At 41.1% G+C, this 25196-nt stretch overlaps 1 protein-coding gene across 9 annotated transcripts in view; it reads left to right on the forward strand.

Moving 5' to 3' along the window:
- Unc5d (unc-5 netrin receptor D) overlaps nucleotides 1-25196 on the forward strand; it is a 546764-nt gene that overhangs the window by 488414 nt on the left and 33154 nt on the right. For all 9 annotated transcript variants that reach the window (XM_017600136.3, XM_017600138.3, XM_039094549.2 and 6 more), the window contains 3 exons: nucleotides 8851-9019; nucleotides 10566-10793; nucleotides 22130-22279. In XM_017600136.3, the coding sequence (XP_017455625.1) occupies nucleotides 8851-9019; nucleotides 10566-10793; nucleotides 22130-22279 (547 nt within the window). The remainder of the gene's footprint in view (nucleotides 1-8850; nucleotides 9020-10565; nucleotides 10794-22129; nucleotides 22280-25196) is intronic.

Below are 25196 nucleotides of genomic sequence, written 5' to 3' on the forward strand. Positions count from 1 at the left end.
TTTGAAGCCCAAGTGAGCTCACAATGGGAAGTGATTAGAGTGGTCCAGGGGAGTCTTTAATTAAAGATGCCATTGACAAGATAACAATGGTTTTGAATGCTGTTAATAGAGCGCAGGAGAAAGTACACCTTAATGCAATAAGGGGAAAGTCACTGGTTCATGGGTTTGATTGCACATTGTGAGCAGGTACCACGTCCCATAATTATTTTTATTTGTATGGCCATCTCTTTTATTACCCATGCTGGAAGTAGAAATAACCTGTCCTATTAAGATATTTAATATATATCATCCTTTCCACTTCACATAGTTATAGTCTAATAAAAATGCCAGGAGAAGACACCAGCCCTCAGGAAGGCTATCCCCGTGCTGCCAAGATAATACACACAGCCCGTGGAAGACATGAACCATTCACCTCCTAGCTCCCTGGGTGCAGTCTTTAAGCTGAACCACCCGACCCTTCCAGGTCTCCGTGAGGTTACATGCAGACACAGAGTACTTCTCTGCATACTGGAACATTGCCTCCAGCCGCTGCAGCGCTGAAACCCTGGAAAGGAGCAACGGCTTGATTAGTTAAGCCATACCTGGTACAAGGAGCAGGAACAGAGGATTCCAACAGACAAAGTGGTTCAACAATAACATAATAGCTCCCTAAAAGATGCCCCATGCTGCTCTGAGGTCCTGGGCACGTTCTTTCCTTTTGCTAAGGGATTCTCCAGGTATGAGTCATGTTAAAGACATTGAGAAGCAGAGCTTCTGCCAACTATCTAGGTGAGCACAATGGAAGGTCTTAAGAAGGCAGGAGAGACAGAGTCAAGAGATCTGAGAACTTCATGCTGCTAGCAGAGGGAAGGAGGGACCTTACCTCAAGACTTGAGTAGCGTGCTGAAGCTGGAAAAGGCCAAGAAAGACTTTTAGCTTAGTGGAATCTCTGCTATTCAGACCTCGAAGGAAAGCTTGCTTTAAGCCATTTGTTTGTGAAATAACAGGGCAGAAACTCAGGCCTCTGTGTGATCACTATACAAACTCTACTATTCTATCTTCTCAAGACTTCCTCTGGAGTACCAACCCTCATGGCAGAATTTGCGTACGAGCCCAGCTTTGGGGATGCAGTGCTTAGCTCAACATTTGGCCTTTGACTGGCATTCATGAGGCCCTGGCAGCTAATCACTAGTGTTTCCTAAAATAATAATATTCCAGGCTTGTCAAATATGGCCTGCAGAACAGCTCCTTCCTACCACTATCAGACGCCCAAACCACTAACATATGTACATACACCTCATACTTACACATACCCCTACACTTACCCATACACATATGCACATATTCACACTCATACACACAAACACACATTGATAGACACACTCATATATTCATACACATACACTCATATATATACATATATACACATACACTCATACACACATTCATGAACATTCTCACACACTCATTCACACACATACACACACACACACACACACAAAATAGGCACTAATAAGGTACTAGATTACCATCTTAATTCTGCCTCAAAGTTGACCTGTGCCATTGGCTTTGTCTCATCCTTCTACCCAGTAGCTTCCGTACATCTAAGCAACGAAGATACTGGGCATGATTTCTCTCTAGGTCTTCCCTGACTAAAATGAAATAAGATTAGCGTTTCCTCCAGAGAAAGCTGTTTCCCCATTCCAAATGTAAATGCATAAACAACTTACTAGATATTAAAAACTGTCACAGCAGCGTGATGCATAGATCCCCTCCTCTCCCTCTCCCCTCACTCTTTCACAGCAAGGCATCATTTCACTTCTAAAAAGCCCAACACTGCATGAAAGATGAGCCTTAAATTGTGTCTAGGAGCTGGTGATTTGCACATGATTTGTGCTTCCTTTAGTATATTAATTGGTAAACACCCCCACGAATGTGTGTGTAAACGAAAGCCGTTTAACATATGCAAACAGTTTAATCTCTCTCAGTGTGGTGTTGCTCCATTTCAACAAGCCCAGATACTCCTTACTCTCCTCCCACCACATGCCCCTCAGCGCTGCCTTCTTCCCGGGATGCTATTTTAGATAATACTATGTGGGTGACCCAAATCTTTAAACCCTTGAATGGTAGAGATGCACTTTGGTCCCTCGTGAATTGCGCATGGGGGCTGCTTTAATGCGGTGTTCTCAATCTGTGCTTCCCAACTAATGGAATACAATGGCTTGATGAGCTGTGGCATTATTTCCCAATCATTGCTAATCAACCTCCAACCTGCCTTCCTTGCTAAGGAATAGATGCTGCTACACACAGACGGCAGATGTAAAGAGAAATGTTGAATGTTCTGTGATGGCAGCAGCATCAAAAGCCTTAACACTAAGCATTAAGCTCAACCAGCACCTGGACTCCATTTTGGGAGGCTGCCCTGTATTTATCAGAAGCCCAAATCTCTCTTTTATTTTTTTTAAATACTTGATCATATTTTTTTATATAATACATTCCAACCACAGCTTTTCCTCCCTCCATTCCCAGCACCACCTCTCTCTCCCCACCCCAGTCCTCTGTCTCCATTACCTTTCAGAAAAGAGCAGGCCTCCCAGTGATTTGAACCACACTTATCATGACAAGATGTAATAAGGTTAGGCATAAATCCTCATATCAAAGCTGGATAATGAGGCAACCCAATAGGAAGAAAAAGCTCCCACTAGTAGGCAAAAAGGTCAGAGGCACTCTTCTTCCATTGGTAGGAGGGGAACAAAAAACCCAAGTTAAATATATAAAGAGCTCAAGGAACTAGAGCAAACCATTGAGTGCAGACCTAAATAGCAAAATTCTCGTTAGAAGAATCTGAAATGACCAAGCCCCTCTTATATGCACAGCTATTTGAATATTTTCTTAAGAACAACGCAATTTCCAAATGTTAGTGTCAAGGACACTTTGTGAGTAAAAGAAGTAGGACAGCCTGTCTCTATTCTATAAGCACTGAACAGACCTTTATTGGAAGAATACAGGAATATAGAATGAACTGTGCAACCTAAGAAATTCTGAGCCGGATGTAGATCTCTCCTGAGACACAGCCAGAATACAGTAAATACAGAGGCAAATGCCAGCAGCAAACCACTGAACTGAGAATAGGACCCCCGTTGAAGGAATCAGAGAAAGAACTGGAAGAGCTTGAAGGGGCTCGAGACCCCTTATGAACAACAATGCCAAGCAACCAGAGCTTCCAGGGACTAAGCCACTACCTAAAGACTATACATGGACTGACCCTGGACTCTGACCTCATAGGAAGCAATGAATATCCTAGTAAGAGCACCAGTGGAAGGGGAAGCCCTGGGTCCTGCTAAGACTGAACCCCCAGTGAACTAGATTGTTGGGGGGAGGGCGGCAATGGGGGGAGGATGGGGAGGGGAACACCCATAAAGAAGGGGAGGGGGAGGGATTAGGGGGATGTTTGCCCCGGAAAGTGGGAAAGGGAATAACACTCGAAATGTAAATAAGAAATACTCACGTTAATAAAAAAAAAAGAAAAAAGAAAAAAAGAAATTCTGAGCCATGTTCCTGCTTTAGAACTTTTTGAAGATAAAAAAAAGTGCAGAATCTGCTGTAACAAATAGGCTATTGGCCAACTCTCTTCTCTTTTCAGTTCCTTGCCACCTACTATGTCTTCCCAGATGTTTGGTTTTTTGCAACCTGCATAGGAATTGTGAGAAAAAGTTTTCAGGGCATGAGTGAGTTCATAATTTGAAATTAGTGAGAAATGAGAGCTTTGAAGAGCCTAGCTCACTGGCAGATTCTAGGATGTTACTCTCCTGAGAAATGCTTTGTAATTTGTGGTCAAGGAAAGATAACAACAAAATCCCTGAAATGTTTAGTACCATAGGTCAGAGTCTGGATTTTAATGGAAAGGGAAAAAAATTGTAAAAGTAATGAGAACAGTAGGTTAAAAACTCTAGAAAGTTAGAAGTACCTTGACTTTTATGGGTCTTCTTTTAGTGCTATAGTTGTTATCTGTCTTTTATGTCAGTTCCATTACTATATGATTTAATTATGTATTGACCAAGACTCTGACATGGTAAAACTATTATTACTCTCCTGTCTGGATTCCGGAGTGATACTGTGCATAGAGATGAGGGGGGGAAAATCCCTTAATCTACGATCTAGGTCATCAGGAAGAAGACAGGGACGGTGATTACCAAGTTCAGCAGGGCAGACAACAGTCATGAAAACCACGACCAGACCCTGAAACTGGCAGTTTGGTCCTGAAGAAAAAGATCTTTTACAAGTTTAGTATCAGATCAGCAGCCGTCGAGTTAGAAGGCACAATGTCTTAGCAGCTACACCCGCCATGTCAGGGTCAGCAGTGTTGGCAATGGAACCCAGAAAGAAGAGAATGCTACTTATTCCACAGGGCAGACAACACTACCTGCAATGCCCCTGTCTCCCTGCAACTCATGGTTCATGCAACAAGAATTCTGAAAAAAAAATTTTTCCCAAGTTGCCCATTTATATTCATTCACTCATCCATCCATCCGTCCGTCCGTCCGTCCATCCATCCATCCATCCATTCTTTCATCGAATATATTTTTCAGCTCAATGAAAACTTGGAGGCTGGTAACAGAATTTCTGTCTCCTGAGATGAGGTTTCTAAGGGCTGATGTTCGTTACTTCACTGTATTCTCTCCCCCATATATTTACACATGCGAGTAAAATGCAGACGTGTGCACGTGACCTAAAGGTTTATAAGTATCACTGTTGAACCATTAGCATTGATAAAATACTATTATCTAATGAACAGAGTTCTTTGTGGCAAATGAAAACCACAAGCTAATTCGTTGTACTTTAGTCTATTTGAATCCAAAGTCATTCTGTCTTTGAATTTTATGGCAGTGACTATTAAACCTGCAGAGGGACCATGTTGCCCACTTTCCAGAAAGCTGAGTTCCTCTCATGATTCCCGGTGATGAGGTATTAGTTGTGAGGTGTACGTTGGTAATGCACAAGCAGAGATGCTGCGTTCTCACCATTCTGAGGGCATCTCCAGGAATGCTTTTTCTATCCCTTCAACTACTGGCAATAGTAAGGTTGACAACTGTGTCAAGTTGTATATGGCGAATCACCCATGTGAAACAATAGTTGCCTTTTGTAATTAGCAAGTACCTTGTGGTGGGTACTTTGAAACTATGTAGTTCTTTAGAAAAGAATATCTTCCCCTACTAGACTTTATCATTTGCAATTCTAGGTTACCTCAAGAATTGCTGTGGCTGTTAAGTGATGGTTTTCTGTTTATTCCTTGGCATTCGGTTCTTTTTAAGTTTTCCTTATTCATTAATTTATACCAGTAGCTCCTGTATGCTTTCTATTCCTTCCTGTGTTCTTACACTTTGTACTTTTTACTTATTTGGAGTCTCGAAATAGTGTGGATTTGATGAGTGGGAGCCCTTTCAAACTGGCTTCTGTAGTCTTTCCACCAAACATTTTGAGTGAGTATGTTTGGACACCAAGAATACAATAATGAACCACACTTTGAAATCTTTAGCCTCATGTAGAGTTCATCTTAGCTTAGAAGTGACATGAAAACAAATGAGCAAATAGGATAGTCCATTCGACACACCGAGCAAAAGAAAAGCAAAGGTCAGCTCTTGGTGTAGGGAATGTTCCAATTACCAGGGCATGGGCAAGGAGTGCCTCATTAGCGGATGTCATTTGCACAGAGCCCTGAACAGGACAGGGAGTCCAATGGCTGTCTGGAGGACATGTCTAGCACTGCAGAGCAGCAAAAATAGCCCCAATTCCTCGAGGCCAGAGCAAGCTGCCATGTGGCTGAGTTGAGAACAGACTGGAAGGCAAGAACAGAGCAGGAGGACCAGCCCTGTGACCAGAGCTCCCTAAATCCCACTCGTGTGTATTCCTAAGGCAGTGAAACTTTTACTAAAGAACGATCTATTGATTGACACATAGACATATTACCGAATAACTATGCTAACTCAGATAATGAAATTCTTCTAGAGACAGGGCCTGGATCTCAAATTACTTTAACATACAGAAGATCTAAATTATAGGCATATATGCAGGTTCCTATAAATGTATGTTTTTGCATCTCTAGGCGGATAATTTAATAGTTGGGTAACAAAGGCCCCAGGCAACAAGACTTTTCAATCTGGGAAGCATACTAGCTTATGTGATGAGGTGAACTAGTTCATATTGTGGTTCTGAAGTAACTGTTGTTAATAGGAGCAGATATTATTAGCTTTCAGCAATTAGAAAAAAAAGTGTGTTGGCTTTTCTTCTAGCAGGGACATGGATCCTGTCTTATATATTGTATAATGTGAGAAAATACAAATGCCATCCAAGCTTTTCTTATAAAGCTTCATCTTTGTCCACACTCAATTAAAGGTTTCTCTCCCAAGTCCTGTCCTTAAATGTCCTGAATAGTTATCCATGACTCAAGCTCGATCATATTCTCCATCTCGTCTTTCTTTGTGACGTCATAAGAGCCAACGATCTCTTGATGGTAACAGAGAAGAAAGATAGTCTAGTCATAGAACACAGGAGCTGTGAGTCAAAGTGTTAAGGTGGCTTATCTGACCACTTTCTCATTGACATCTCTGTGATTGTATATAGTAATTTCATATCTTCCCAGAATAAAGGCTTTTAGGTAATATTTGTAAATCTCTGATGGTCAAGGATAGAAAGTGACAGAAAAGGGCAAATTATTGTTACTGATGAAAATAAAAATTAAGATATTAAGTTTCGTTCCATCACCATAGAGATATTAATGACCATGGATGTGCTTTTCAAAGAAGGGGGATTACTATTAACTTTGGGTTTCTGGCTTGGCTCTTATGGTAGGACCCAATGCCCACTTATCACAAAGCCCTGGCACTCTAATATCCAGCATACTATGGCTGTGAGTGCTGATCGGACTTCCATTTATGACCGAGAGGAGTCTTGCTAAGCACAATGTATGTGCTGGCTCCTCTAATTAGCTGATCTCAGTTCATTTGGCATTAAATAATTCTCCAAATCCACATATGTTTTAACAATTCCTTCAACAAGGGGGGATGATTCTCTGAAAGCAATTACATAGGTCTTTTAGAAGAGCTTCTCATTGGTCACTCATAGGTATCGCTGCTTCTCTCATCCATGATGAATGAAGGTGACAATTAGAAGAAAAGCTCTTGACCCTCTCTATAAGTCACTGGCAGTCCTCCATACACAAGCCACAACTATGTCCTGAGAATATGCTCTTGACATTCACCTCTTACTCCAACCTTGAGTCTATCACTCTAGACTTCCCCAAGAGGATTTGCTACTGCGAACACAGTTTCGCAATCTCCCTTGCTGCTCAAATGTAAAGACATAGGGCCTCTCAGCTTAACATACGCTTTGCTTTTACAGAAGAAGAACTGTAAAATCCAGGCATTTTAAGAAAATAATCTTCTGAAGGCATAGCTAGTGCTTCACAAGGAGGCAAGGTGACAATGCAATGATGTTCAGCTCGGTATTGGATGCACTAGATGTGGGGTAATCCTGCTCTGTTAGATCACCTGGGTTTAGTCCAGTAGCAAACGATAGACAGTGAGCTCACGCGTGGCCCTGAAGAACTTGAGGTTAGGCCAGCGAATGTCAAAACATGTGACTCAGATATAGTAGCATGTAGGTAAACTCCTGAAAGAGGTTTCTCCTACATAAGACCATAAAATGAGTTTTGCCTTTGAGAACTGAATTACAACTTTATGCTGCTCAGGGCTTACTCTCAGGATCCAGGATGACACATTTAAATGTCTTCCTGAGTGGAGAGAGTATAAGTTTTGGGAATATCTAACTGAGCTAGATCTCAACACGCACTGTTCATCTGTGAGTCTGCAAATACCTCACTGATCATATCATTATATTTCTTACAAGTGAAAACACACAAAGCAAGCAAGAGATCAATTTCTTGTCCCTTAACACCTAGGCAGTTGGGAGAAATTAAGTGGGTTTCATGTTATGTTACTTTCACTCTTTGCTGTTATATAAACTTCATTCCCATGTTGCTTCTCCCCACTAGAGCTGAATAAAGCTGAGGGCTGGAATGTGGCCCAGTGGCCCTGTGTTCCCTTTCCCAAGATGGGTCGGGGGAAGGGAGCTATAGAGTGAACAGAGGGAGTCAATCAGGTATGACTCCTTGACTGAAATTTCACCTGGGTTTGCAGGTTTTACAGTGGTAATTTTGTTGTAAATAATTACAGCATAGGAAAACCTGAACTCCAGAGTTGGGCAAAGTGGCTTTAAATTCAGATTTGAAAATTAGATATCAGGTACATGGTTATGTGCATTTATAGCTTTCCACTGATCAATCAGTGTGAAATATTATGGACCCAGTATGTTTGTACATTGCAGAAATAAGTAGGTTTTTAACCAGAATAATCATATCTAATTTATATATACACAAGGTAGTGTTTTGTTGCATAGTAACTTGTTACTAGCACTAATTATTACTGAATATATTGTTTGGGGAAATGGATCTGGTGATGAGGCAACCAATTAAGTCAGTTCTATTAAATTCTTGGGATTTTTCATTGGTACAGCTATGTTAACAAGAATTATCATTTGATAGCTGGGGTTGGCTCTGCAGATGCATTTTAGGGTTCTCTCATTCTCTCCTTATTTCCAAATGACTGGTTGACAATTTTTGCTGGTGAAACCCGTTAAAATCTAACCATAAGTCAACCTTTGGTACCTGGGCAGTTTAAGGTTACTACCTGTTCTCCGAGTCATTCCACAAAGGGATGTCACCGTGCTTGTAAACTATCCCAATCTTTAAGTTCTCATTTGAAGTCCCTCATGTTTTACGTGCATCTCTGTCATATCTTTTTCTCATCTGTGAAGTCTGCAGTCAGATGGATCTGAGGTCCTCCTGAGTCCTGAAGTCACCTGTGGGCCTCCAGATATGCTTGTCACAACTCCCTTTGCACTGACCATCCCTCACTGTGCAGACGTCAGTTCAGAGCATTGGAACATCCACTTGAAGAAGAGAACGCAGCAGGGAAAGTGGGAGGTGAGATGCTCTGTGTGTGTGTGTGTGTGTGTGTGTGTGTGTGTGTGTGTGTGTGTGTGTGTGTGTGTGTTATTTTTTAAATGGGATTTGGGTTCTGTGGAAGGTTTAAATTTAACCTTAGCCGTTCTTATTACAGCAGATCAGCGGCAAAGCTGTTGAACATTTGCTAGTTGCCAAGCAGTTATGGAATTCATTTTACACAATCCTCTAGGTATTTGCTAGCCTTTACAAGTAATAATGGAAAACACAGGCGAAATATAATCCTGAGTTGTATGGTCTGAGAAGCCAGTAGTAATTACCCACTGAGACACATACACTATGCTCTTGCTTGATGAGTTTCCGGACTTGCTCCTAGGCCATGTCCTTTTCTGAACTGGCATTACTCTGTGTCAATGAGGATTTAGCTTAAGGAAGAGAGGCTGCACTTCTAAGTATCCAAGAACACGGACTGAGCCTAATATATGTTTAGAGCATTAGCAAATACATGGAAGATTATCACCACCATGTAAATAAGTACATGTAAGGAGATATATATCAATATGAGAGAGGCAAGCTAACAACCAAAGAGACAGTGAAAGCCAAGAAAGACTTCAGTGGAATTACTATTTTAAGTGAAAGCGATGATTTGCCTGTCTAATGGGGAATTCTTCATGTCCAACTGAAGCCAGTTTGCATGAAACACAGTAACCTACATGTGCCAGTCCTGGAATCTTGCCTCTTAGGGACATCAGGCAAAAGAAGTCAAAGAAAATCATGTTTTCTAGGAGAAAATATACAGTCGCTGCCATGTATTATGTTTGCCGAGCACAGCTGTATCTTGAGACCAGTCCATTTTCTTTGTTGTAGAACGTATTCTGCTATATGTTGGGTCCTGGCACTGTGACAGGAGAATGTTTTGGGCTATAAAGTTCATCGAGAGGTCGTGTTGTAGTCTTCTCTCCCCTCGTGTTTTGTTTTGCCTTGATTTTTTTTCCTACCACTTCATTTCTCGGCTTCTCCTCACAATCTTCTCCATCCAGATGGTGTTCGATTTATGCTCCACCAAACCAGTCACACATGCCTAAGTTCTTATCAGAGAGGGTGAAATATTCTAGTGCATCTTATCCAAATCATTTACTTAATGGTCCCTTGTGAATGATTGAAAATGAAAGGGGATAAAGTGGTGGAGTGAAAAATAAACATCAACTTAAGGGTGTTTTAGAAGGTTTTCCAAAATAGATCTTGGGGGGAGAAGTAATAATAATGTAAGTTGGCTTATTGAGGTTAACGTTCAACTTCTTAAAAACTGGTACTGAGCAATTAACTAGAAGTGGAAATTTCAAAGCAATGTTTGTTATCATTCCTATTAAAATGGACACCATACTGTACATGACCCATTTCATGCATTCTTGCCTCCAGCTGTTATCTTAATAGAAAACAGCCATCTAACATTGATATTTAAGACAATAAAATATCCCGGGAGAGTTTATTTATTTATATCCATGTAAACTGTTGGGCCCGATGGCATTTGCAAACTGAGAGAATTCAACACGTCTTTCTCTAATAGGAAGTAATGTCAGTGGAGGATGAGTCCACATCCTGTTACTGCCTCTTGGATCCCTTCGCCTGTCATGTGCTGCTTGATAGCTTTGGAACGTATGCCCTCACGGGAGAGCCCATCACAGACTGTGCGGTAAAGCAGCTCAAGGTGGCTGTGTTTGGCTGCATGTCCTGTAACTCCTTGGATTACAACCTGAGAGTTTATTGTGTGGACAACACTCCTTGTGCATTTCAGGTCAGTCTTTTGCATTACAGTTGTTCTTTCTGTGAAAATTATGATTATCTGTATTATTACTTTTCTGCCGCTGTGCTAAATTCCCATGACCTCAAGGAAAAAGAGTTTATTTTGGTTTATGCTTCTGAAGGGATAGGGTCTACCATGGCAGGAGCCATAGTCTATGGCAGCAGAAGCAGGAAGCTGGCTGATTATATTTCCAGGAAGCAGAAAGAGGAAATGAGAAGTGGGCAAGGCTATACACTCTCAAAGCCTGCCCTTGGTGATATATCTGTTTTGGCAAACTCCATAACCTCTCCAAACAGTGCCCCCCACTGGGGAACACATGTTCAAATACATGTCTCTTGGGGGCGATATTTCTCACCTAAATCAGAGCAGCTTCCTAAACACCAGCATCAGTAGACGGTTCTCTGGTAGCAACTTGGAAGAGTACCTACAGCCACTTTGAACAAGAACTGTGTTACGGTGTGTCCTAAGCAGAAGCGACGAGGCAATTGACCCTCAAGAAGGGGCAGAGATTAAATTCATACACAACAAAAATGCCATTTACTAATTATGAAACCATCGAAAAGTATGGTCACAATTTATTAAATGAGTGTAAATGTGATAGAAGTGTTAGAGAAGACTTTTTAGAACATTTTTCAAACCTTCATGAATGGATGACATTGGAGAGAAAAAGACAGATGCCAGATCAAGAAAGTTAAAGGCACAAAGCACAGAACAGAGAGTTATTTGGTGTGGAAAGAGCAGTGTGAAAGTTGCCAACATCTATGGGAGTTAGGAGTTAGGAAACAATGATGATAAATCATCCAACACTCGGCAGTCATATCATATCAGGACACCAAGTCTAATAGTGGTCTATTAGGGCAGAGGTAGTTTAACATCTTTTCTATTTTCAGTGCTTTTAATCATGTATGATACATCTTGAACTAGGTACTCCTGAGGAGCATGGTTTATTAATAGAAGCAAGGGTAATGCAGGACAGACTGTGGAGGCTTTGCTCATATATAAATAGCATGGCTCTCCGACATACCTCCTTCCAGAGCTGTGCTATTCCCGTCCTGGGTCATTAAGTCCATTATGCAGAGCATTTTCTCTGTAACTAGGTTTTAAGACACTGAGCTAGAAAATTCATGTTTACCAAAAGAAGAGATTAAAGGACCCGAAAGTTAAACACAAGCCAGGAAGTGACTCATGACAATACACATTCCCAAACCTTCTTCCCTTCCTATATTGTAAGAAAGATAATTCATTGTGAGAGGCATCCTTAACCTTAGCTCCACAAAGAGGCACATGCATGCATGCATGCATGCATATATACATACAAACACACATACATATATACATACATATAAACATACATACATATAAACATATGCATACATATACATACATGTAAACACACATATAAATAAGCATATATACATGCATATAAACATGCATACATATAAACATGCATGCATGCATACATACATACATACATTTGTGGAATGTTGTGAAGCGTTCCAATGGAGCATTAATCCTCATCCTACAATTGTTATTTTGTGCTCCCATTTGCCCTCCCTCCCACCCGACAAAGCCGACTCCTTTATTAGAGAAAATACACAGGCATCATCTGGGATTCAAAAACCAAAGAATGAATAAATAACTGGAAAGGCATTGGGATTACTACATACACTAAACAGTGGTCTAAAATGTGCCAATGATTCCATATATATATATACACATATACATTCATATATGAGGTGCAGCTTAGTAACTCAGTGAGGGATGAAAGACAGAGCAAACTAGTCTTTAGAGGACTTTAGGAGTCTGTAGAGGATGTCCAGTCTCCTGACTCCTGCAGATAATCTACTGTTGATTATACTCACTCATTGCCATCAGAGTCAGCCCTTAGCCAGCTTGGAGTTTCTTCAGAACAATGGATTCACTTCCACATGCACTGGCAAGACAGACATTTTTCTAAGAATTTATTCCCAGTACTTTTAAACAATCTATTTTCATTTCCATTGATGCAACCAGATTTTACAGCAACTCAAATGTTTGGACAGATATGCATTGCAAGGGAAGTCCTACGAACACTTTAATCCCAGCTTCTAATTCACTATTCCTACTGGCCATCTGCCCTTCCTAGGCCTAGGGAAAATGCTGGTCTCTCCCTGTGGAGTCCAGGTATGATTACTGCATTATTCACAAGTATGCCTAAGTGGGTAAAAAGTTAACTTTGCTTGAGGGAAATGTTTCCCAGTAGATATACCTCTGAACCTCCCTCATTAAATCTTTTTACACTTGTGACCTTTTATTTCTCCAATTACCGAAGATAAAGAAAGTTTTCAAGTGGTACTTGGTATCACATGTTATTGGAAGACGTATATGGGAACTGTCATGTGTAGCAGAGAAAAGACCTCTTTTCTGGGTTTCTGAGACATCTACCACATAGAACGTATAACTTTTCAAATTGAACATAGAATAAAGCATAACTAAGTTTTTTTGGGAAGGGGACTTCATTCAGAATATAATTATCTAGTTTTGTGTATTTTCCTTTTTTATGGTTTGTCCATCCATTATTCTGTCTGTCTGTCTGCCTCTTTTCTTGTTAGGTAATCATGTTCTGTATTTTCATCTTGCTAAGTAATGCATTCAGAACTTTCCACATAGAATCACTGGTATCACTTTAATATCTTAAACCATCTAGATTATAAAATATATGGCTTTGTTCAAGATATTCATTAGTAGTTACTAACCAGTTTAAACCATACCATTTTAAGAAAGCTTCAAGAATTCACTGTTTGAGCCTCTAAAACACTTCATGGCTAATACCACCTAACGTGGCATGAGCCACACAAACTGTCCACACTGTTTGCTTATTTTCTATAACCCACATAGTATCCTCCCACATCTACAGAAAAATATTAGATTTGTAGCATGTCCAAGATTATTAATACACCATGAAACTAAAAATTAAACAATGACATACTGGTTTCTTGCTAATTAGCAGTTTAGTTTCTAATTTTAAGTATGTAGTAAAAGCTGTTAACTAAATATATACAGTGCTGGGAAATATTCAAAAATTCATGATAATAGACATTAGCAATTATTAACACTTGTACAATTTTTGTTCTGTGTATTAATGTATATAGAACTGTTAGTTGCAAGGGCATTTTCATAAAAAAAAAAACAACCCTATAGTATATGGTGAACATGTCATGAGCCCCAGAGTCCCTAATCTTTCCCATCTCATTCCTCCACCTACTTCCTTTAGAACCTCTCAGTTTACTTTCCATTGCTGTGACAAAAATATCCCAACGAAAGCAATGTGTGAGAAAATGCGGGATTTAGAATATGTCATGGTAGAGAAATCAAGGTATCTGGACCTTGAGGCAGACATTCCATCCAATTCAGCAGAAGAGAAAAGTTAACTTGTACCTGGATACTAGTGTTGGGCTCATGTTCTGTGCTGTTACACAGTCCAGCATCCTCTGAGTAGTAACTATCACAGTAGGTGAGTTGGCCCAAATCAATCCTTCCCTATTGAGAAGGCCAAGAGTGAGCTGATCTGAACAGACTCTCATTGAAATTCCCTTCCAAGGGATTCTAGGTTCAGTCAACTTGATGGCTAACAGCAGCCACCACAGGCCTTTTGTTCCTCTCAACATTTTACCATGCATTTTCATGCCATGTGCGCACACATGATATTATGTATCTGTATAGAATCCATCCATAAACGAGAAAGAACACAGCATTGGCCTGAGTCTGACTTAATTCACTTAAAATAAACACCATTGGATCTATTTTTTTTTTTTTTTGGCAATCATCACTTTGTTTTTTTACAGCTAAAAGGAAAAAAAATGCCCATTGTGTACATATATCACATTTTTTTTTATCTTAGATCCTTTATTGGATACCTAGGTTGATCCTAAAATTCAGCTTTAGTGAATAGTGCTGTAAGACATATTGATGTTCAAGTGTCGCTGGGAAAAATTGACTCAGAACCCTTTGGGTAAATACCCAAAAGTAGTATAGCTGGGACATAGGGTAGATCCACCGTTAGGTTTTTGTATTTGTTTGTTTTGGGAAATACTGCTTTAATACCGATTCTGATAGTGGCTGGTCTGGATTCCATCCCTACCAACAGAATGCAAGAATTCTCTTTGTTCGCACGCTCGCAGAATTCCTTGTTATTTTCTTAATGACTGTCATTCTGACTTGGGCGAGATGGGATTGCAACATGTTTTTAATTTTTCATTTGTAGATGGCTAGAGAGGTTGAACATGATTTTATATGTTTACTGGCTCTCTGTATTTCATCTCTTAAGATTTATTAGTCCAGTTATTAAGCCAGTTTATTGATTGGATTGTTTGATTTTTTCCCCCCTGCTTAGGTTTTTCTGATTTTTTGAATATTCTAGAATATTCCATCTTCTATCCAGTATATAGCTGGCATGGGTGGACATCAGAGGACTTTTTACCAGAGTTGATTCTCTTCTTTTACCATGTGTGGCCTGGAGGCCAAATTCAAGTCATCAGGCTTGATGGCAAACAGCTTTACCCACTAAGCTAACTTGCCTGTCCTAGGGTTGATTTTGTATAGGGTAAGGAGGAACGGGGACAGTTTCACTGTTCGTCATGTGAATATCTGAGTTTCTCAGCAATAGCAGGTGAAAGTCTCTCCTGTAATATATGTTTTTGGCACTTTTTAATAGAGCTTATGTTTATCAAAATTAGTATAGAATTTTTCACAGAGCATTCAGGCAGATATTGCCCATCTTACAAGTTGTTTCAGCTATCACTGTAATGAAATGTTTATGTTCATTATATTTTGTAGTTAGGACACACTTATGACAACTGTTGTATTTATTTCATCTCAAATGACAAATACGCGCCCAGCTAAAGCTCGGCTCTTCATCAAGAAGGGAGGCTGCTGTGAGGGTCTGGTTATGTCTCTCTCATATCTCTCTGGGAAGTTCTTTCCCATAGAACACTTAAATTCTAAACGGCTTGGCAAGAAGATGAGCTTCCAGACCAAATCTATGCGTCTGCTGACTCCTGATTATAACCCAGCAGTACAGAGCTTCCATCAAAAGAAAATTCCATTTAACAAAGTTGAATCAACAGACGCAGCCTCACCTTTCTACCCAGCCTTCCTCCCTCCCTCCTTCCTCCCTCCCTCCTGCCTCCCTCCCTCCCTCCCTCCTGCCTCCCTCCACCCTGCCTCCCTCCTCCCTCCCTCCTTTTTCCCTCCCTCCTGCCTCCCTCCACCCTGCCTCCCTCCCTCCCTCCCTCCTTTCTCCCTCCACCCTGCCTCCCTCCTCCCTCCCTCCCTCCTTCTCCTCTTCCTCCCTCCCTTCACCCTGCCTGTAGGGATACCCTGCTTAATTCTAATCTGTCTGCACCACACTGGGTGATAGCAAAATGTCTTCAAAGGACAAAAGCAAAGGAGCCGCCCCCCTCCCTCAGATGCATTTGATGGAAGCTCAGGTATTTTATTTATTTCCTAAGAAAGATATCTAAAGCTGACTGCAGATTACATCAACTCAAGTGTGCTGCTAGCAAATAAGTGTCAGCTGCCTAAGGGTGAGAAAAGAGTGAGCCGAGGAAGGCCAGAGGAGGTCTGTCCTCTCTGTGCATCCTCTGCGATGGCAGGCAGGAACAGCCATTTTGTGCCTTCTCAGATGCATCAGAGGCTGAGGGTTCAAGATATACTTTCAGTGGAGTTCTGTTTAAGACCTGGTTTTGTTATATATTTTATGACACAGTGGCATGCACATACATGCATGCCTGAGTGTGCACACTCATGCACATGCCCACACCACACACACCACACACACACCACACACACCACACACATACCACACACACACACACACCACACACACACACCACACACACACACACACCACACACACACACACACCACACACCACACACATACCACACACACACACACACACACCACACACACACACCACACACACACACACACCACACTCACACACACACCACACTCACACACACGTGCATGCATAAACTTTGAAATGAGGAAAACCAGGAGTTAAGATCTCCCTGTATCTTCACATCTTCATCTCAGAATGTAAAGAAAAAACAACTCATTTTTCTTCTTCATGGAGCTCAGCACCTCTATTCACTACCTCTCGGTACTCATTACTTACTTGGCATTAATGTGGATTTAGAACCTAATTTCCAAGGATTTCCTCCAGATGTAGTTCTTATGTTTATCAATAATGCAACCCTGGGAAAGAGTGTTCATGTAAAGCATTTAAAGGAAAACAGCACAGCAACACAATGTGTCTATGTGCGTATGTGTGTGCGAGTTCAAACAGTTTTGTCTCATAAATATGTAAATTCAGCCTGCCTCTGTTAGTATCCCTGAAGCATACCTGAATATTGCCGGCTGTCTCATTAAATCAACATAAAGAGCTCAGTGAGGCACAGTGTGCAGGCTTCTCCTGGCTGCTGCTTCAAGAGCTAGATGGCTCGCAGGCTCAAGTGCGAAATGAAGAAGTCGAGGGCCCAGTAAAACCATCGTCCAGAGCGTTCCAGGCACATTTTTTATACAGACAGAAGCAGGACTCCTTGTTTCGTTAAGGGAACCAGTTAAACAGTAGGGGAAATTGAACAGGAGGCCAAAATCCAGTGACTGTCAGGCCATGTTGTCCCTGCAGATGATTCGAAATGAGTTCAGTAAAGCTGGGGCATCGCCGATTCACAGATCCACGTGGTCTCGGTTGCAGTGGTATACGCTTGTAATAACTCTACAGGCTGAGGCAGGAGAATCCTTAGTTCAAAACCAGGTGGGCAAAATATCAAAACTACATCTAAAACCTAACAACATCAACAACAATAACAGCAGTAACAATAGCACGACAAAAGTCCCCCAGCACTATCTAGCTCTTGAGAAAAAGTGCAGTGTACTGCACGTAGAACTAAACTTCTGTGGCAAGGTCAAAATATCCACTCTTAAAGTTCTTTGTACATGGGATAAAGTTCCTTTTCTTCTGTTGTTTTTGATTCTAAAGTCAGCTATAAATTTATGAATATGTAAATATAGTGATTAGTCCATGATTAGGCCTTTTCATTTAATAATTACTTTGCTTCAGAATTGATCTAATTGCTTAATATTTTGCTGAAGACTAGGCAATAATGTTAATTGCACATAGCTGGTTTCTGCAAAGCAGCGTGCTAAAAGACAAAGCATAATTGCACTTATATTTAAATTAAGGAGCCTAAAGCAAGACATTTGAGAGGGTACCTCTTACTACATGGTAATTTTAACTACACAATAATTTTACAAATTCTCTTCTCTGCATTGTTTGCATGTCTGTTAAATGTGTGTGGTGTCCATTGTCTATTTCTGTATCCTGTGGATGTGGATGTTGTATTTGTTATTTATGAGGTGTTTGTGTATGTGTGTATATGTGTTGTGTGTGTGTGTGTGTGTGTGTGTGTGTGGTACAGTGTGTGTGTTATGTGGTGTATATGTTATATATGTGTGATTTTTTATGTTGTGTGTTTGTGTGTGTCTGTGTGGTGTACATGAATATGGAAAAGCATGCACTTGTCCACATACATGTGAACATCAGGACAGAATGTAAGATGTCTTCCTCTGTGCCTTTCCCTTACTGCCCTGAGTTAGGATCTCTCACCAAACCAGGAGCCTTTGGCTACCCTTTCTAGACATGGAACTCTTGGCCTCTTCTTAGGCCTCAAGGCTGAGACACAGAGTGTATGGCCATGCATGGCTTTCTATGTGGGTGGTGCTAGAATTCAAACTCAGTTCCTTGTGCTTCCAAAGCAAGTGCTTTTACCCACTGAGCCTGTACCCCATCATTCCTACCCCACTTTCTACATTTTAAATTATATGTGCTTAAATTATATGCTTAAATTATATGTGAAATAAACAAAATATATTAAAGTATATATGGTAAATATACACTAATATCATCTATCTTGCACCAGTGAAAAATTATTCATCATAGAGAAGTTTATAGTAGTCTGAGTTTCTCGTGAATTAAAAACAAAAACAAAAACAAAAACAAACAAACAAAAAACCCAGTAAGCCCAGTATAACAAAAGGCAAGAATGTCTATGGAAGGAAATACTGGACTGTCATGAAGATATACAACTCTAGCCTTTCCCTGTCCCTGGTCATACACCTTTAGGCAAATCACTTTCTTGGGAGAACCCTGGGGACCTTAGATCCCTTGTAAATATAGAAGTTAGTGTATATTCAGGTGGATCATCATTTATGCATACATATATCCTCATACATGAATACAGCACAGTAACCCTATATCAGCTGCTTGGTGGCGAGTGGTTGCACCGCTAAACAATCGGTACCAGCCTGAGCGTAGCTCCAGTGGACACTCATTAAATCTCACATGGAGGAACTACTGACTCAGTCTATAAAAATGCCATGTCCTACCCCAGTCAGCCTTTAGAATTGATTAAGGATTGATTCTCACCCCTACCCCGATCATTTCCTACCACTGTGCATGAGAAACGTGGGCCACATGTTGTAACCAGGGTTGCAGTACGTAATGACATGAAGTATCTGCCTGGTGCGGTCATCGTTGGTCACATGTATGCATGTAAGTTAACTAAAAACACATACTGCAGTCATCACGGCCACATCCCCAAAGCTCTTGTTGCCTTCATGGTCTGTGGTCACCGTGCTTATTGCTGGCACAGAAACCACAAGAAAGGTTCTTCCCACAAGCAAGAAGACAGAGCTGCAGGACGTGGTGTGGATCGCAGTCATTTCACCCAGACGTACTAGAAGAGCAGCCATCCCTACTTGGATCAGATTTCTCTCTATTGCTACGATGACTACACCCTAACCAGAAGGTATTCAGAGACGAAAGGGGTTATTTGGTTTTCCTGTCTTGGTCACAGTCCATCAAGAAGGAAGGTTATCAATCTCAAGCAGGAGCACGGAGTCAGAAACTGAAGCTGAGAACCTAGAGGAGCACTGCTTACTGACTTGTTCTCCATGGATCACTCTGTTTTCTTTTTTATATCCCCAGGCCCACATTCCCAGGCACAGCACAATCCACAGTGTACTAGACACTCCCCATCCATCAGTTATTAAGATGCCCTGCGATTTTCCCTACAAGTCAATGGGAGGGAGTCATCTTCTCAGTTGAGGATTCCCCTTCCCTAGTGACCTAAGTTTTGTTGTGTTAAAAAAAAAAAATCTAGGGGTTGGGGATTTAGCTCAGCGGTAGAGCACTTGCCTAGCAAGCGCAAGGCCCTGGGTTCGGTCCCCAGCTCCAAAAAAAGAAAAGAAAAAAAAAATCTATCCAGCAAACTACTCAAGAATAAAAACTAGAAACACTTTAAAATTGTCAGTCATTCTATAGCCTGGTATACAACTCTCAGGAACGATTGCATGGGCAGCTCACACGTGAGAATCACGAGTTCAGACCAACCTGCACAACTTGGTGATACCCTGTCTCAAAGCGAAACACTTTTAAAGACAAGGGCTGTAAGTGTTTATAAGAACGTTTGCCAAGCATGTGAAGTCCTGGTACCTCAAATTCCCAGAACCTTAAAAAGACGTGTCCATATAGCTCAGGCAGGAAGTAGACACAGCATGGGGCTGCTTTTAGCCTCTAATAACATGTGCTTACTGGTCCACTTGCTCTCCTTTTTTCTGACTGGTTGTAGCATCTTGCAGCCTATAATGCAGGAAGGCCTTTAGCCTGACATTTTTCCCAGCTTGGCAAGAAACTGCAAGTCACAGGTGGTTCTACAAATGGGCTTGGGGCAGGCTCTCATCTCCAGCCACCGAAAGCCTTACCTCGGTAGTAATTTACTATTCTGCAGAATACATATTTATCTAACTGTTCCACTTGCCCTATCAATGTAATTCTGGTCACAACAAGTTCAGAAGCAATTAAGTGTTTGTTCAGTAGAACCTGTGTGGGCTTTGTTTGTCATGAGTGTAATTATAATGATTTCTCAGTGAAACATGCAGGAGTGTTTACCTTGGGAATTCGATTTCTTGTTTCTGAAGTCAAGCTAACTTGATAAAGAACTTGTCTTTCTTGGCCTTTTGGCTTAAAAAAAACTTTTATGAATGCTAACATAAATAAACACGCACTCTAGAACATTTATCTTGAGCCCAAACGGAATGTTAGATAAGGCCTGTCTCAGTGAAGAATTGCAGCAAAGTAGACAATACCTGGTCTGCCTGTATTGTGAAGGGCTGTGTAGCACTGTGTGCAGCCAATCCCTGGGTAGTGTCAAATCCAAACGAAACCCATATACCCCTAGAAACTCAACAGCATTAGCATCAGCTTGGGGTAAGGAGGAGTTTTAGTTTAAGGAAAGTCTCAGTTAGTTTAAAAGCAGCCAGAAGGAATACTATCAAGAAAATACATAACAAATGCTGGATCACATGAATAGAGGCACAAGGAGCCCTGGCATAAATTGTTGGAGGGAATATAAGTTAGTGTAACCATTATGGAAATCAGTATAGCGGTTTCTCAGAAAATTTAAACGTAGACTGTTTGATCCAGGAGTAGCACTCATGAGGAAATCTCAACCAGTGTACCACAAAGTGTGACACTCTTCACAATGGCAGCTTAGAGAATAAGCCTGGAGGTTAATCAGCTGCTGAAGAGATAAGGTAAATGTAGATCACTCACATATTCACAGGAATATTATGTAGGCATGATAACGAGTAAAATGGCATTTCCGAGAAAATCAATGCAACTGAAGATGATCATCCTTGTGAATGACGTAGACTCAGAATAAACATGAGTTCTCCTACAGTTTCTAGATTTAAGATAAGACACAAAGGTAGAAAGGGCCTGTGTGGGAAGAGGGGACCTGTGAGAGAGTAGGGTAAAGAAAGGTAATAGAGTTGTTATGACTAAAGTACATGGTATACACGTATGAGATGTCATGATGATGATCACTTTGTATAAGTAATATATGTTGTGTCATGAAAGTGTCTCTATGAAGGGCCGCAGGGAAAGACACCACCCAGCCTAATGAGCTGAGTTCAGACTCGTCAGCTCGCATCATGGAAGAATAGAGATTCCTCCCGTCTACACATGCATATCCACACCATACAAAAATAAATGAAATCTAAAAGGTCTGTATAACGTTAGCAAGAAAGAACAGTTGCCTCTTGAGGGTCAAATCCCCATTTCTCAGCAGCTTTTGACCCCAAGTGTGAAGCCCTGTCTGTCTGTGGAAGTGTGTGTTTGTGTCACAGGTATACATGGCAGTGTGTCTGACCACAGAAGAGAGGGTACAAAGAACTGCGGACTTCAATATGCCTCTTCCTCTTCTTTCCTGCTCCTACAGGAAGTGGTTTCTGATGAACGGCACCAAGGCGGCCAGCTCCTGGAGGAGCCAAAGCTGCTTCATTTCAAAGGGAATACATTCAGTCTTCAGATCTCTGTCCTTGACATCCCTCCATTCCTCTGGAGGATCAAACCATTCACTGCATGCCAGGTAACAACCAGCGACTTCTCACAGGAACAGCTTTGCTGTAACCAGCAGACCGGGGAGGGGCCTTCCTCTATGTGTTGCACCTCCAAGCTGTCAGTAATATAACGGTTTGGGCACACACAGGGAGTGGAACATATTATCATAAATTCACAGATGTCTAGCAAGTGCGGTGGGGGTGGGGGGAGTTCCCACATCTCAGGTTATACGACACTTCAGTCTTCTGTATGAATTGCTTGGTGTAGGTTCAAGACGGAAATCCAACCACTTAAGAGTAAAGATTTTTGTGTTGTTTTTATTAAAATCAATCATTTTGAGGCACTGTTTTAATCACAGTCAGCGGAGAAGAAGCAGAACGTCTCAGGGTGATGAGTTTGAGTGATAGTTGTGGCTGAGAACAGAGCTGTTACCCTTCATATGTGGAGGGCTTACTGCCAAATGCAATGAGCAAAAGGAGAGAGGATACCCCTAGTCAGGAAGCAAAGGCAAGAGGAAGCCTCCTGGGAGGCTTTGCACAAATACATAAAGATATTTGTGTACTTGTGTCCGTGTATCTCTGAATCAAGTTTTTCTTAAGCATCTCAGGTTATTTAATTATGTTTACCATAAAAGAGATATCTGTGAAGTTTGTGATCCTGACATCGAAGTCTGAGAATTCCCTTCATTGTTATAAGCAGGTTACCTCTACTTCAAGGCACAGGACATGTTTTTTTTAACCCTGGAGTAGTTTCTGGGAGGACTCATCAATCTGCAATTGCACAGGCTTTTCATGCAAGGCAGTATGAGCAGTAGAGTTGTGTGAGGCTTTTTATCCTTTCCATTCATACGGGACTTATAATACACCCGTGCAAGCACACATGTGTGGGCATATATACACACACATATACCTATTATACACCCATGCAAGCACATATGTGCATGCATATATATATACACACACATACTTATTATATACCCATGCAAGCACATATGTGCATGTATATATATATATATATACACACACATACTTATTATACACCCATGCAAGCACACAGGCACATGCATATAAATACATACACATACTTATTATACACCCATGCAAAGCACATATGTGCATGCATATATATATATATGTACACACAAATACTTATTATACACTCATGAAAGCACACAGGCACATGCATACACACACAGATACTTACTAAACACCCTTGCAAGCACACAGGCACATGCATATACATACACACATACTTATTATACACCCATGCAAGCACACACGTGCATGTGTATATACACACACATGCTTATTATTCACCCGTGCAAGCACACACATGCATGCGTATATACACATACATACTTATTATACACCCATGCAAACACACATGTGCATGCGTATATACACACACATACTTATTATACACCCATGCAAGCATGCATGTGCATGCGTATATACACACACATACTTATACACCCATGCAAGCACGCATGTGTATACACACACATACATGCACATTTCGTTTACACTGACATATAATTATTTGGAATGGGAACCAACCAGATTAAAAGAGAAAACACAGACATTCCACAATAGAGAATGGACCACCAACGTTTCCAATGTATAAAATTCAGAAAGCCCAAATCAGATAAAACCTTTATTTTCCCATTTGAGTCTCATGATTCTTATTTTTGGAGAGCCACTTCTCCCTGTATAGTTTCAGGGCATTCAAACATTCAGAGTTACACGGACATCTCTTATGGCCCCAGCCCCGTCTGCCCCCAACCCCTTTTTTCGGCACACTCATCATATTTCTAGATAGAAAATTCCCAAATCACTGCAGTGCTTTAAGATCGAAGCACCTTTGTTCCAGGAGGCTGTATTCAAAGTGTCGTTCCAGATCAAACTTCAGGGTATTGTGGAAACAAGTCGTGCTAACCATGTGAATTCCTGGATATTCATCTTTATGGATTATGAGGGCCTGTTTGCACTATGTGTAATACAAATCACTCAATCCAAAGTCATTATTAAATTTAGTGCTTGAAGATTTTTAAAAAGTGAATAAAAGATCTATCCCCTTGTAGACTCTTAAGCAAGAATTCCAATGTCAGGGATACAGGAATACTACAATAAGCAGGTGTGGGGACCGGTGCGTGTAGATCTCCTAGAGTACAGCAGCACCTTGGGTTGCAACCGACACACTTTGCTGCTACTGTGGGTTGAGTCTGTGGAGGCTATGAACACAGAGAAATAATTGCCTTCTTCAACTGAGCTTAGTCTGAGAGGGTCTTGGGAGGCTGAGAAACAGCTTGATTTTCTCAGTGCAGGAGGCTTGCCACCAAGTCTTCATTCCTACTACATTTTTTTCTAAGCCCAAATTACCTTCTACTCTCTTCGTCCTTTCTGTCCGCCATCCTTACCCACAAATCTTTGCCCATGCCATGGCTAAGTTCCTCAGAGTGCATGAGTGAATATTGGGCTGTTCCAGGCATTAGATCAAAGCACTTTAGGGGGGATTTGTGGTCAGCCTACATGAACCTCACATAGATCATTGTATGTGTGGATAACAGAGAAAGGCCATTCATTAGGGCTTAGTGATTAGAAAATAGCAGAATCTCTGAGTCTCTCTCTGCTTATCTCAGAGAAATGTAGAAGCAGAAAAGCATGCTCTTGCTGGTATGTGATCTTCTTTTCAACCGTTCAACCTCTCTGTAATGTTTCAGCCCGAAGCAAGAGAAACCAGAGGTGCCATCGATATCTATTCGATTCTTTTTTTTTCTAACTACAAACGGACAGTCTACAAATTTATACCTTACAATTGACACACATTCCAAAATGCCATTTGGTTTTACTCTGAGGGATGGCATTTCGAAGGAACTACGAGCCTAAGGGAGGGGTATGAAAATATCCGCCCGTCAGATGGCAAAGTCTGTGTTACAGGTTGTTTTG

This window comes from Rattus norvegicus, chromosome 16 (assembly GCF_036323735.1).
Source record: "Rattus norvegicus strain BN/NHsdMcwi chromosome 16, GRCr8, whole genome shotgun sequence".
Classification (NCBI taxonomy): domain Eukaryota; kingdom Metazoa; phylum Chordata; class Mammalia; order Rodentia; family Muridae; genus Rattus; species Rattus norvegicus.